Source organism: Poecilia formosa, unplaced genomic scaffold, assembly GCF_000485575.1.
Source record: "Poecilia formosa unplaced genomic scaffold, Poecilia_formosa-5.1.2 Scaffold56, whole genome shotgun sequence".
Lineage (NCBI taxonomy): Eukaryota > Metazoa > Chordata > Actinopteri > Cyprinodontiformes > Poeciliidae > Poecilia > Poecilia formosa.
The window spans coordinates 800554-816174 of record NW_006799995.1 but is presented as its reverse complement, the minus strand read 5'-3'; the positions used below and the strand labels follow the sequence as shown (position 1 = coordinate 816174).

The 15621-nt window shown below is 39.5% G+C and overlaps 1 protein-coding gene across 2 annotated transcripts in view; it reads right to left on the bottom strand.

Annotated features, from left to right (window-relative positions):
• The window catches only part of cntn3a.1 (contactin 3a, tandem duplicate 1), a 92747-nt gene extending 77435 nt beyond the window's left edge, over window positions 1–15312 (bottom strand). The window contains exons 1-2 of one of the 2 annotated variants that reach the window (XM_007553336.2): window positions 14727–15312; window positions 6199–6342 (exon numbers count right to left, since the gene is read on the bottom strand). In XM_007553336.2, coding sequence (XP_007553398.1) covers window positions 6199–6253 — 55 coding nt within the window. In that variant the 5' untranslated portion in view covers window positions 6254–6342; window positions 14727–15312. The remainder of the gene's footprint in view (window positions 1–6198; window positions 6343–14726) is intronic. The other variant, XM_007553337.2, reaches the window with a different exon arrangement.
• Between the last annotated feature and the right edge of the window lie 309 nt (window positions 15313–15621).

Genomic DNA, 15621 nt, shown 5'->3' with positions numbered 1-15621 from the left:
AGGTTAAATGTATAATGTATATGTTTGCTATTCAATAAACCATTTGGTATGCAAGACCACATGTTTCGTTTTTTTTTTTTTTATTTCTTAATTTCTTTTATAATCTCATGATGAGTGGGAGCCTTCCTGATACATGGCACTCCCTGATAAGTTTGTTTTCTTGTTAAAGTTTAGAAACTTAAGTTTCTAAAAGGCATTGACTGATTCAAATGTATGCCATTTTTCGATTAGAGTCTATGTTATTCATCCCTCTTTCCGACAAGTAAAAAACAAAAATCATCTCCAGTTGACCATTTTAGCCCTCTGTCAAATGGCAGCATCTCTTTTTCCTTTATCACTACGATTCCTGTCGTCTGTTCCGTTCAGTTTCACATTCCTGATGTTACAGGATATTCATTGCTACGGAATGTGTCATGATTAATCACCGGGAAGGGGCTGAAACATCTACAAAGTTGAACTGCTTTTATTGCTAGCTCCACAACTTCTCAGTGTCAAATGATTGGCGGAAATTACTCTGAAGTTGATGAATAAAGCGGAAACATGCTGCCTTCACTCTGAAACCACCGCTGCTGATATTAGCTCAGGCTGTGTATTTTTTATTTTTTTTACTTCAGTTTCTTGTCAAAGAAATGAGTAATTTCTTTCTGTGCTTTCAATTGAAAGCCTGATTTTCCCTTTAAGGGGAAAGACATCACTTTTTCCTTCAACCAGCACCGCTGCCTTTTGGATCACTTTTATCTAACTCATCCGGGTGCACAGGGATACGGGCCTCAGAGAACATTTTGCATAAACATGTTTGTTAATACAAAATTCACTCGCTCAGCCACTTAAAATAGCCCAGATGAATTTATTTCTGTCATTATTTCATTAGAATTTTATGAAAATCAACAAACGCAAACAAAAACAGTTTTCATTTCAGGTTTTTTGAGGACGCCTCCCTGCTATGGGGCCTGGATAAACAGTTGCTCTGTGCGCTTTAAGACAACAGATCAGGTTCTGAAGGATGTCTGATACAATTTAATTCATGCAAAACTTCAAAAACCTATTTAAAACGTCTTCACATCTGCCAAAACTAGTTGAGTTAAATCCATCATCAAGAAATGGAAGGAATATGTCACTTGTAAGTCTGCCTCGATCAGGCCGTCCTCGCAGTGACCCCACAAGAAGGAGGCCAGTGAGAGAGGAGGAGGTCTCTGACCACACTGAAGGAGTTACAGGCTTCAGCAGCCGAGATGAGAGAAACTCTGCAGACAATTGTTGCCCAGGTTCTTCACCTGTAAAAGTTTTATGGGAAAGTGGCAATGAGAAAGCCACTGGTGGAAGAAACCTCAAATAAAACCTTGACTAGAGTTTGCCGAAAGGTTCCATGATCAAGTGTAAAAAAAAAAAAGTTATTTCATATGACAAGAAAAAAATGAAGGTTTTTAGCCTTCAGACATGTTGCTATGTTTGGCAGACAGTTGAACATCGCCACAAACACACCATCCCTGCTGAGAAGCATGGTGGTGTCAGCATCATGCTGTGGGGATGCCAGCAGGCCCTGGAAGGCTTATGAAGGAAGAAAGTAAAATGAAAGCTGCAAATATAGGGGGGGGGGGAATCCTGGAGGACAGTTTGTTTCCATCTGCAAGGGAACTATGGCTTCAAGCAAGACAACGACCTGAAGCATCCAGCTGAAGCTGCACAGAAACGGTTACAAGGCAACAAAGAGAATGATCCGGAGCACAACCACACAACCTGACAAAACTTGAACAGTTTTGCAAGAAATAATGCTGGTAAATTGTAGCGTCTAGATGTGCAAGTCTATTTGAGATCTATCTACACAGATCCACGCTGTGATTTGCAGCCAAGGGTGCATCTACTAAATACCGACTTGAAGTGGCAGAAAAGTTTGTTAATCACGTATTTTGTGTTTCATATTTTTTAATTAATTGTCATCATTTTGCATAAAACAGTTTTTATTGTGACATTAAAGAGGATTTATTTGCATTTTTTTTTTACTCAAAAAGCCACATTTTATTGATCATGACTGATCTGTAAAAGCAAGAAAAGAAAAAGAGTGAGCAGCTTTCACAAGCACTGTACCCACTGTGTGGGAGAGAAAAAGTTAGACAGATAACAGTAAGGGTGAACAGAGTACAGCATTTTGTTCCGTTTTATCTATTTTATGCTTTTACGGTCTCAACCTTGACATGGAACATGCTGGATTTGAAAATGTTCGCAGTGTTTTGGAAATTTCGGAGTGAAAATCAAGATCTGCCTCCTCCAGAAGATCCACAGTTGCATATGCTAAGAATGAATGAATAACGCTGGCACTGTAAGTTACGAAGCTGCAGTTCTTGCAGTAGATTCATGTCTACTTATATGATCGATAACGAAGGGTCAAGTGGACTTGCCATGCATGTGTTCACGTTAAATATCAATTCACAAAATGGACTGAGAAAGAGGAACCTTGAATGCAATGAGGTCCAGAACGTAATCACAGTCAGCTCTCTCTTCTCAGTCGCTGTAGGTGGCTTAAGCCCAATATCTGATCCGAGAATAGACACTGATACTAATGTTTGATTGGACGGGGTCCATATCTACAGTGCATGCAAGTTTTACACTTCTACTTGGCTGGAATCACTCCTAACTCGACACACTTTTTGTCTCTAAATGATATTGGAGTGATATTGGAGTGTGAGTTTATTTAATTTTAATCAGGGATTTCCAATAATATTGTCATTCCACTGAAATAAGTGACATATATGCAATACCAAAACACCGAAAGGTTTTCAATCATAGAAATGAGTTGTTGTTTTCATTTTCATGGAAGGTAGGATAATATCTCAAAACACCTGAGCTCTGTGAGCTGTGATTCCCTTTTTTCTCTGACTAACCAAAAAAAAAAAAAAAAAATCACCCTATCACATATGAGTAGTTTCATAAAATCATCTAATTATATCAGTCAACTTCTCAGGTTTCGTGTTCTTAAGATTTTTGTTTCCTCGCATCAAAACACAGCGTAATTTAATTATACCCATTTCAGCAAATGTGAACTTTTTTCTCTTTTTTTTTCCACCGTTATTTATTCAGAGAGAAGAAAACTTTTGATTGCTGTTAAGAGCCTCAGCTGCAATTCTGGGTAATATGTTTATGTTTTTGTTTCCAATTTTGCCAGCCAAAATTGTACCCTTATGTGATTTCTTCCAATTATTTTACCCAACCGCTCGGAAAATTCACTGAGCCTTTAGAAAACAGCATTTAAATCAATGTCTTTCATTACAAGAAGGTTGGATACAATGTGCTGTATTTCTTTTACAGACTTTGCTCTATGCCTAAGATCAGATACCTGACATCTACACTGTTATAAGGAGTTACTCAAATGAAAATTCAAACTTGCAAAATTATTCACACCGCCTGAACTTACAAACACAAACTGAATCCAAAAGTTGGCATTCTTGCGCCATTTTTACACCGATGAAATCTGCTGCGAAAATATTGTCCAGGTGTGTTATTTTATCTCGTCGTTAATACAGCTGTTTTTTTAAAGACCTCTGGGGTCGGTTGAAAAACACAGTAAATAAGGACCATCACGGAGACAAAGCAACACCAGAGAGGTCGGGGATCCAATTTTGGAAAACCTTAAATCAATGTTAGGATATAAAATCAATAATCCATGTTCTGGAGATGGAAAGTACAATTTCAGAGCTACCAAGATATGACTATCATTAATCAGAAAAGCAGCCAAGAGGCCCACAGAAAAAGTGAAGCCGCTGCAGAGTTCAGGTAGAGAATTTGTTGACCAGACCACTGTTATGCATTATGGACGTTTTGGCAAAGTCCAAATGTCTTAAATCTAATTGAGAATCTATGGCATGAGTTGAAAATCAATGTTGCTGTCCATCCACTCTCACTGACATCAGCTGCTTTGCAAGGAAAAATGCTCTAATATTTCACAGCTATGCTCCTAAAGACGTGCAGCAAAAGCTATTTGTACCGTATTGACCAAAGAATAAAAAGCTTTGTAGTTTTTTATTTGCAAAATGTTTTTTTAAAGCCTTGTATCGATTTCCCCCCACTTCACAGTTGCACAGAACTTTGTGTTGCTCTACCATATAAAACCACAACAAAGCCCAAACAATAAGGTTTTATAAGTGGTCAGAAACTGCAAGTGCTATAAATACTCCTGTAAGGTGCCACAAAATAATCTCACATTTTCATACATCATTTCTTTGACATAGACATTTGCAGATTAGTGTATTATTTTTCCAAATCCAAACAACCGATTCAGGGCTAGAAGACAGCAGCCTCTCTGCAGGTTAGTGATGCAGCATCTGTGGCTACAAACAGCATCCTCCCCTTTGCCCCAGTGCCATCTTGCTCCACTCAATCATTCACACACGTAGTAGACACCCCTGCCTCAGGCAGTTCAGACCCTCAGAGAGGAATTAGAGAAGAGGTGGTTAACTTTACATGAACTCGCTTTGGGAATGGTTTCCCCTCAACTCGAATGCCCACACACACAGCCAATGCCCACTGTCTGTAAAAAAAAAAAAAGAAAGAAAGAAAGAAAAAGAACAACACCTCAGTCTGCGGATAAATAACCTAAAGCCAAGTTAAAAAACCTGACACGGTGGCCCTTTGCAAAATGCACACGGTAGAACATTTGACGTGTTTCATCATTTTTTTTCCCCCTTCTGCTGCAGACAGAGGCTTCAGACGTCTAGGGTTATACTGCGACATACTTCCTTGTAAGTAGAGCACATGTAATGGAAGCCCACACTGAATATTAATGCTCAGTAACTATGTGTTTCTGCTGAGCACCAGCCTCAAGAGCGAGACAAGGACTGGGCAGCACAATGCTTTGCAGAAACAATTTAACCTCTGTTCCACTGTCAAGCACCAAATTGCTGTAAATTGATAACCACGGCATTGATTTGTGCCACTAATGACTGCAAGATTAGATTTTGTGGCTTAACACAGAAAGTAGGTGTGAATAGCCTTATGGAAGCAGTTCTTTTTTTCCTTTTTCTGAAACAAAAACAGGCAGGTTTATGGTATGTTTTGATCAACGTCCAGCGTCTGCGTAGTTAAAATAATCGCTAAGCTGGATAAAACTCGCTGATCTCGAATTGTAGTGCAGATGATAATCCAGCAGGCAGCAATTTCCAGAGGAAAGCCTCATCAGACATCTAGTGATGTGTTCAGATTTAGCGATAAGCTGTGCTAATTGCCACATATGCAGATTTAGGTGCCGCTTTAAGGAAAAAGAACGGATACAAAGCCAGCCACAGTCACCAGCTCTCACATGCACCCAGAGTAATTATTTTTTCGGTCCCAGCCACGAGGAGGAGTCGCCGATTTTGAACGAGGCAACATGAAAAGATAAGTCTTTCTTTCAAGACACTTTGCTCATGCAGTAAAGCTCTTATTCATCTCGTTCTCAACTCCAGGAGCTGGCGGTCTGAGGAGAACTCATGTTTGACCCCGAACAGCTTCTAAAGGGAGGAAAATTAGGTCTCTCATTAAAACCCAGATCAATGACAAGATTTCTGTACCACGACCAGTACAGTCTCAATTAGGAAAACAATTGAGGCGCTCTTTAGAATTAATGGCTGCACAGTCCACTGCTGCATGGTGGTTGTCTCTCAGATACGGAGACTGGGCAGCTTTGCGATTCAGCAGAACTGACCTTCTAAAAAGGAGAGCCCCTCCTGCCCCCACCCAAGCCTCACACTTTAAGGGTGTTAACCTTTTTCAAAGTCTTTAATAGTTGCTTTCATCTCTGTTTTTTTTGTGTGTGTAGAGATCAAATATTTCTTCTTTTATAAAAATTTCAAACCTGTAGGATTTAACAAAAAAAAAGGTGCATTGCCTTGCAAAAGAATTCCCACCTCTTAATTTTCGATATAGCTGACCAACAGAGAAAGTGGAACATAACTGTGAAGTGGAAGGAAAATTATTTATCTCGTTTTCAAAATTTTTATAAATAACAATCTGAAAATTGATACTGTAGTTCCTTTACTCTCATGCCCTTAAATAAAATCCATTGCAATAAACTGCCTTCATAAGTCACTTAATATATGCATATGGTCTAAGAGAGTTCATTAAAGTTTGTGGTTGTAATGTGACAAAATGTGAAGATTTTCTATCCCGAGGTTCTGCAAGCGTCCACAAAACAAACAACAGGACAAATAGTGTGCTTGGGAGGCTTACCTGTTAGATACTCCGCCAATGACAGCAGCACTATGAGTTTCCATAGCAACTCCATTTTAATGGTCTCAGGTCAGAGCAAGCTCAGATCCAATCACATGTGCATAGAATTCTGGCTTTGTCCTCCCAGTAATGTTCACTGTTCATCTGTCAGACACAAAGAAAAGGAGCAGGGAAGTATTAGTGAGTCACAACCAGCGGCCTCATCAACAAGGACAGCAACGTGAATTCCTTGAAACAAGACGAACGTGAAGCGGATCGTGAAAACTTTGCGAGTAATAAGATGTTATATTTGCAGCCACCTAATGCGATATTTCGTAGCGCTGGCTGCGAAGTTTGCTTACGTAAGTTTAATATTGCAGAACAGATATTCTGCCTTCAATAGAAGCATAAAGGGACTGCCCTCTTTAGCGTCAACCTGCTGAGACAAAACAAAAGTCAGCCCCGGCTGTCAGACACAACCCTAGCATGTAATAAAGCACTGCGCCGGCTCCTTGAATCCGTCTCAGCCGGATTATGTATTTTTGATATAAAGAGCTGACTGTTTGTCGACCAAAACCATTTTCTAGTCTCCCTTGGAGACTTCCAATTGATTTTTTTATTTATCTTTTTTCCTCTCAAGGACCTTGCTGTAATTCATCTCGGCTTTACCTCGAACACAGCCCCCTCCCCAAACAAAAATGTTATTAAGTAATGAGAGCCGCTCCTACCCTGCTGAGTGATAAGCAGGGATCTGGTTGCATTTATCTAAATATTTCCAACATGTTGATAGCCAAGATTCTCTCCCTGGTAAAGATGCAGACAAATGTTTGGTTATGGGAAGCTGATTATAAAAGAGAGAAAGCGCGATGGGAGGAAATTAGGAATTGCCTTTGTTCAAACCGGCTCTCCTTGGTACATTTAACTGACTGATGATGGAGCTTTCTCTGAACACACACCACCAGCACAGTGAAATGAATGAGAAGAAGGAATTAACAGGAACGCACAGCATAGTCTATCAAGAGGCCAGGGTCGGAAAAAAGAGAGAAACAGGGGACAACTGAAAGATTATACCTTCATACTTTCCTAGTTATCTGCACGCCTCCTATCTTTGCACCACTGAAAGGCATGACAGAGCATACTGATGCCTATGTGAGTATATCAACACCCTCCCTTGACACGTTTGCACACACTACCCCTCTTTCCTGCCTGTAGCATTAAAAGTAGCAAAAAAAATTTTTTTTTTCGCCTATAAATCTCATTATGGAGATTAGGTTTAGAGTGCCAACTTAGTTCCAACTTATCTTGCAGTTATTAGGATGCAAATGTCATGAGTAACTGTTGGCTTTTAATAATAAAACAGAAAGACTTCAAATCCCCCTCTTCTGCTCCTGGATATTTTTGGAGTTCTCCGCCTTTGAGGGAATCATTGTGAAATGCGCTGAATAAATTACTTAGCAAAATGCATTTAAGAGATATAAAAAAATATATATATATATATATATATATATATATATATATATATATATATATATATATATATATATGGGCTGCACAGTGGCGCAGTTGGTAGAGCTGTCGCCTTGCAGCAAGAAGGTTCTGGGTTCGATTCCCGGCCCCGGTCTTTCTGCATGGAGTTTGCATGTTCTCCCTGTGCATGCGTGGGTTTTCTCCGGGTTCTCCGGTTTCCTCCCACAGTCCAAAAACATGACTGTCAGGTTAATTGGCCTTTCCAAATTGCCCCTAGGTGTGAGTGTGTGTGTGCATGGTTGTTTGTCCTGTGTGTCTCTGTGTTGCCCTGCGACAGACTGGCGACCTGTCCAGGGTGTACCCCGCCTCTCGCCCGGAACGTGAGCTGGAGATAGGCACCAGCACCCCTCCCGACCCCACTGAGGGACAAGGGTGACGGAAAATGGATGGATGGATGGATATATATATATATATACATACATATATATATATATGGAAATCTGGAAATTCAGCAAAGCTTTATTTGTAACATCAAACATATGCATTTTTTTTAATGATGCCTGATATTTATATGTGTAGAAATTAAGTGAAATGCATTTCCTCTGGTAATGTAGATGTGTAGGTGTCACGTCGGTTTGCGCATTGAGCTGTCTCTGTGATTTGTTGCACACACACGTATATAAAAGCCGCGTCTTCAGGGTCTGCTATAGTAATTGTTTTGTCAGGGATGTAAATGTTTTACCGTTTGGTCATCTAATATTAATTTATCCACTCTTGACACCAAAACAAGTGAACTCTGCCGGAATATGTGAACTGCCATGACACTTCATTCATATTTGCTGGCCTCTGACAGCAATCCCTTGATCTCTATTATTCAGCAAGTCCTGAGACAAGACATCAGGCTGCAGGGGCTGGCAGGCGGGTGGGGGAAGAGAAAGAAATCCTTTTGATCCAAGGAAGCTCAGCACTAAGATGATAGGGGAGTCTGGGAGTGTCCGCATCAGTATTTGACTTCCTATTCAATACAAATTAATTACCCCCGTGGCCCTAAGTGCTCGTGACAAGACCGATGGCTCACTTTCATCGCAGGCTGATTCTCCCATTTGTTTGCCGTGCGAGATGAAAGTTAATGATAGGGAAGGCTTTCAAACTTTGCCTTTCAAGTTCCAACCGCTTTCATGTCGCTGAAATAGTCCAAACTTGAGAAATGGGATATCAGTCGGGCTAAAGTGGCAGTCCAGGCTCGACTGTTTCCTCCCAGACTGCACAAACTATGCTGCATTTAAATGTGACGTTCAAAAAAAATAAATAAATAAATTAAAAAATCTGCCTATCCACAAATGGATATGATGCACAGTATTTGCATGCACTGAATTCACCATGTGAGATTCAATCAGATCAAATTTTTATGTCTTACACCAGTTGGGATTATCAGTGTTATTGCTATTTTCTAGGTCCAAGAATAATTAGAGGGACACGTTGTTATTAGCCATTTGCATACTACTAAGATTAGCATGGTTTTAGACAACTGGGGAAAACCCAAATTATGCTTGTAAATTACATCTGAAGAAAAAAGATTTTTCTTTTTTATGGTGAATTGTTGGATAATGTTTCCATGAGAGTTTCCACAGCTTAAGTCACTCAATTTAAGTTTTAAAATATACTTCTCAGTAGTTACATGTTTTTGTTTCATGTATTTTCCTTTTAAAAGCAACAAATTTACATCCATATTTTGACAGTATAGTGCGAGACTGATCATTTTACCAATGACCAGCATTGTAAAGTGGCAGCTTCTTTGATTCAAGTTCTTGTCGTCAGGCATTTCAGTTTTGTTTACCAGCCATAACTTGGTACATAATGGAATGTTACATGACATGTTCACATGCTTAAGATATATATTTTTAAATAATTAACCCCATTTCCAACTCATCCTAAAATGAAATCCAGATTGTGGTCATAACGTCATAAAATGAGAAAAAAATACAGAAAATATCAATCGTTTTGCAAGGCACTTTAAAAAAACACCTCACTAGAGGCAGAGCAGACTCAAGATTGTTTGGTTAAGATTACAAAAACATGAAATAAAAATGAATACAGACTCTATAAATTAATTACTAATTTACTTTTAATGAATAAATGAATCACTGCTATAGAGAAAACTATTGAGAGCATGCAGATAAAAACTACACATTGCATCCTTCTTCACCTTTTGAGGAAAGGCAAAAGCTGCTGCTGCTGCAGAAGCCTCTGATTCTTGGAGACAAAGAAAAATCTTTAAAGTGTCCCATGTTGTAAGAGTGATATCTCTTGCCCTCTATTCCTCTGACAGCACCAGCTGGAGCTGATAAACCACAGACTTTAATTCAGCCTGTCACAAAAGCTGAGAGCATTGTCAGCTGATTTGACCCTGATCACTACGCCCCGTCTTTCAGTCACCATCAATTGTGTCAGGGCTAAAAAGTGTATTAACAGGTCTTGTACTGCAGGTCCTATTTGCCTGCGGAGCCCAGATGAAGATAAAGTTCACACTGAGCACAAACGCATGAGCATCCCACTCACAATCACACCCACCCCGCCAGCTTTGAATCATGAATGAGGCCAGACTCCTACACTCTGCAAGAAACAAGACAAGAGCCAAAAAAAAAAACAACCCAGAACACAATGCTGCATCTTTAATCAACGGTCCTGTAACTTCATTTGATCGCATGCTGGATCATGTTTTCCCACACATTCCTTTTCAATGATGAGTGATTATTTTTTTTTTTTTCATTTTGTCTCAGGGACAAAAGACGTCTTCCTAATCCTGTATATTCTGATTTACCAAAAACATTGGAGCTGTTGCAATCTTTAAGACAAACACACAAAGACAGCAACAAAGAGGCTATTATGCTTCAGATTACATGTGTCTGCTATGGCTTTTCTTTTTTTTTTGTTTTTTTGCAAATCTGCACACAAATTCTGCCTGTAGTTTCAATTCAGTTAACCGATTTTAAAGATGCTTCCTTCTTCCAAGAATTCGTTTTTGTATAGTGCCGAATTCAAATACATTCTTAAGCTAAAGGTTTACTTAGTCAATATATTCGTTTTCCTTCCTCGCATGCAGAGCACTGGGGGAGCTGAGGCGGCGCCAATATATTCCTCAGCCAAAAGTCTTGCTCAAGTAGTGGCACAAGACAAAGAGACTAATAGTGTTTTGATGTAAGCACACAAGCCGGAGGCATGACATAACACATGCCAACTTCTTCATTTCTCCAGCCCACACCAGGGGCACGCCACCAAAGCGCTCTTCTCAATCTCCCCTGTGACAAGAGCAACAGAGATATATCGAGCAGCTCCTCCTGCTCTCTTGCTTCCTCCACAACATTTCAAACCTCAGTCTGAAAGGTTTTTGACAAGACTTCACAAGTTATGCACAGGAGAGCTCATTCCGAACACTGAAATAAGAACATTTAAGTTAGCTGATAGACGGTTGCATCAAGCGTCACCATCTGAACACCTGTGATCCAAATGCAGAGAATAAAGTGGCATCAAACATATTAGGGAGCCTACAGTAAACAATATAAAGGAATAATTATCTCACCTTAAGCATTATTAGAACTTCTTAGGCACAGCAAATAATAGGCTATTAGACACCATCTAAAGCCAATGGTGATATGACTGATCAAAAATTGCACTACTTGTAGCCTCTATAACAACCACCTGTCAACTCTGGTATGTGTTTCCACAGACATATGCCTGAGACTACATGTATTTAACTCTGCAGTTGCAGAACAGAGCAAGAGTGCACACATTTACTTAAAAAATTAAAACAAAGCCGCGATTGTATGAAGTCCGGATGCAGGTCGCTGATTTAGTTTTAAGGTTTCAGTTTGTAGAGGATTGAAGAAGTTCTTTAATTTTACAAACACATTTATTTTGACTAGAAGTAATAGTAACTGTATCACGAAAAGGCCCAACTTAAACCTGATAGAGGATTTACAGAGGGAGATAAACATTTGCAAATACAAGTTCGGGATGCAGCACTTGCTGGTTATAATAACCCAAGTAGGTCGCAATGCAATCAAATGAACAAATACTTGATATTTGTTCACAAATGGCATATTTCAGAAGTCTTGTGTTACAAATGACTAACAGTTGTCTTGTGGGATCAAAACCCTTGAAATATATTCTAAAAAGCTAAGAGTATTGCTCTGTGTCTAGTGTGCATGATCTGGTCTCCAGTTTAAGGCTAATCAAGGTTTTAAAAAGTTATGGTTTCAAAAACTAACAATTTCTGCCAAACCATTCGTACAGGTCAAAGTCATTTTTAATTACAGACCAAAGAAAGCTGTGGAGTGAATTCAGGATTTTCAGATGATTGAGGAATAGAGTTATACAGCACTGCCTGTTGCTGTGCACTGGTGGACAGCTGGCTGAAAGAGGCCTTTTACAGTTTTCAATCCCTTACAAGAAATACAATGTCATAGACAAAATGCCACAATATTAGTAATAGATATGTTATGTAATGGTGCAGAAGTTGAAAATAATAAATGTCTTTTGGTTTTGAATAGCTAATTAGATCAAATAATACATTCATTTTAGGATTTTTCAGTATGACAATCGAAAAATTTTATTTTTACTTTACGGTTATCATACCATGAAAATCTCATACTGGCCCAAGCCTTATATAAAGTTTATTTGGTCTAGATCGGTCAAAGTTTCATTTTTTTTTTTTAAAGTTAAGCAATATCACTTACTGTTAACTATTGTTCATTTATTTAAAAGGAGATTTGTTTCTCCCCAGTATATTTAGGCCAGTATATCTCTTCACTTTTCTCTTCTGTTATTTCCCTGAAGACTACCAAATGGTGCCCATTCTTTCCACAACCCAAAATTGATTTTGTTTTTGTGGTGGCATTTTTTTCCCCAAGGCATGTTTTCACTGCCATTTGTCTGTTTGTTTATCTGCCAACAAGATCACACAAGAGAAATACCAAGCACAAAGTCATGAAACTCAGCTGAGATAATCATACGCTCTCATTCAGCGAGCGCGCTAATTGTTTTCAATTGGTACTGTTTTTCTTATTGACCCAGTGCTCGCACACTAATTAGTTTACAATACGTAATCTAAATACAACTGAAAAATGGAAGTGTAAGTTAGCATTAGTGCGCTTAAGAGAAGAATGCACAGCTGGTTCTAAATGCCGAAAGACATGGATCAGCACCCGGCAATGTTTTCTGTTACATACGCTGTAAAGACAAAACCTTCTTTCTCACTGTCGGATATTAAATTAATCTAAACCTTTTCTGCTGGGTGACACATGGCTCAGAGGAAGAGCAGGGACATCATACACATAAGCTGTAATCCTTGATCCAGCTGTCCAGGGTTCAGTTTGAAACCCAGGCCATTTACCCACATACCTCCCACCCCTCTAGCCCCTACTTTTTCCTCTCATCCCTTCTTCCTTTCAAGAAGGGATCCTTCCTTTCAAGCTATTACCAAATGACCAACTACTGTAGCAAAGGCAATAGAATTGCCTTTTGAACTGTATGGCTTTAATGTAATATTTTGGGTATCCTTCCAGAAATGTCTCAAAATAGGGATTTTAGTCCTTTACTAGTAAGAGAACTAGCATAACTGAGTCTGGTTTGTTAGCTGTCTAGCTCAAACACCTTTTCCAGTTTTGCTAACATATTTTCTATTTAGACTGAGATCAGTTCTTTGTAGCTGCCACTCCATAACATTGACTTTGTTGCCTTTAAGACATTTTTTTTTTAGCCATGGTAACTAAGGCTGACCCAAACTTATAGAGATCCACAAATGCTGGTTAATGTATGTAGATTTGCATGCATTACAAGGAATTAGTCTGGTTTGGGTGTTGCCTTAAAATAAATCCACAGGCATTTCACTCAAATATTGTGAATTAACCCAGAACAAGCTTAGAGAGCCATGACACCAACATCATCTTCCAAACTGCTTGAAGACATGGTGATGGTAGTCTTCATAAACTTTTGAAGAGAAGTAACACAAATTCTCAAAAAAGTCCTTCTCACATTGTTTTTGGAGTTAGCTAATTGAACTCCTCATTCAATGCACAAATTCTTTCCTCATCATTTCAACCGTCAGGCTGCAGTCGGTGAGGCACAATGAACTCCAAGTTCAGCCTCTGCCTCTCTCTGAGCGAGTGACATCGGAAACTGTCCATTCATAATGAGTCTTTGGAGATGCGTCGCAGCGTGAATATTCCACCCAGTTTAAGAAAAATGAATTGTAATTTCACTGCAGAGCACATAGTCAAGCTAAGACATCAGACACCACGAGCCATGCTTACCTTACCAAACCTGCTTTTTTTTTCTCCAAAGCACTTAACAACATAACAGCTGACCAAAGTGCGGCGCAAATAATACAAACTTTGTTTGTTTGTTTGTTTACAGCCTTTTATAATAAAGACATTATGTCACAGTCAGAAATCCAGTTTCCTTTCAATTTACTTAATTGCAGAATTATAAGCTCCCTCTCAGACATCCCTCTCAGACATATGGACATTTGATTTTCAGGAGAGTCACTACTTGCAGGAGTCAAAAGGACTTTGGACAATCTGAAGCAATCAAGCTGGCTGCAATCAAAGAAAAAGAAGCGATGATGAGACTGGAGTGAATCGAATCCCCCATGGATTAGAGACGACAATGAGTTTTGCCAGAGGGGTTTTAAATGAGAAAAGACTTGGTAGGTGGATGTTACAGAGGGAAAAAAAAGGCTCCATGCTTTGAATGGTGGGCACAGCAATTAGGGTAGGCAGAGATTGTCATTATTACTAATGAGATATTGTGACACATTCAGATGGGAAGCAAAAAATGCTGGGATTTTAACCTGTTAGCATGACCATGAGGGCAATATTCACCAGTTACTCCATGTGCAGCTTGGCGTGTGATTTTAACTCAACAAAGCATAATAATATTAGCCGTTTCAATTCTACTGATGTTCAAAATATCAGGTTTGTAGGCAGGGGAAGTTGTAGCTGCTCTAGATAAATGCACACACGACACAACTGATAACATTGGAGCAGTAATGTTGAATTGAATAAGTGACATTGAATCTTTACCGGAATACATCTCCAGCGGTGCTTGCTGATGCTTATCCCCTTCAGTATATCCATGTTACTGTGCATCGTTCATCTCCTGTCAGCGCCAGCCCCGCAGCTCTCATCCAAAGCGATAGTTTTAAGTTTTTTTTGTTTCTGTTTTTTTTCTCTCGCAGACAAACGGCTCCCTCGAACTCTTCTCTCGCTTTAACTAAAAATGTTGGCTAGCATTTCTTTCCATTATCAAAAGAAAACTGTTCTTGAAGTCAAAACAGTTGCTTTCCAAGCTCTCCCTTCCAGTGCGCCCTGCTCGTCTCCTCCGACACACGCATTGGTTGCCCCGACGGTCCTGCTCGCATCGCCGGCAGGCAGGCGGGCAGGCAGGCGGGTTACCCACAAGCCAAACCCGCTGTGGCGGCTTCAGACGAGGACTTCCGCGCTTCCAAATGTCTTTACATTTCACCGTATAACATTTGTTTTTCTTTTATTTTGGACGGGTTAGCAGTCTGACTTGCATCGGTCTCCGATCCGAGAGTGCCGCTCCGGCAGCAGGACGCAGCCGTAAGAACTGCGTGAGTGTGCGGCAGCTGGCGGCGCGGCACACGGGACATCAGAGGTGGATCCACAAGAGGGATCATACCACATTTTTCAGGCTACACCCAGACCCACTGATGCATTTTTTTTTAACCCAGAAGAAAGTAGTGGAAGAAATTTGGCAAAGTACTTTTCTTTAGAATACTAACAAAACAACATCAACAATAATACTAACAAAACAACATCAACAACAACAACAACAATAATAATAATAATAATAATAATAATAATAATAATAATAATAATAATAATAATAATCCAAAATTACAAACTAATATCCCCCCTTTATTAGTTTATACAATGTTTTGCAAAAATTTTCACA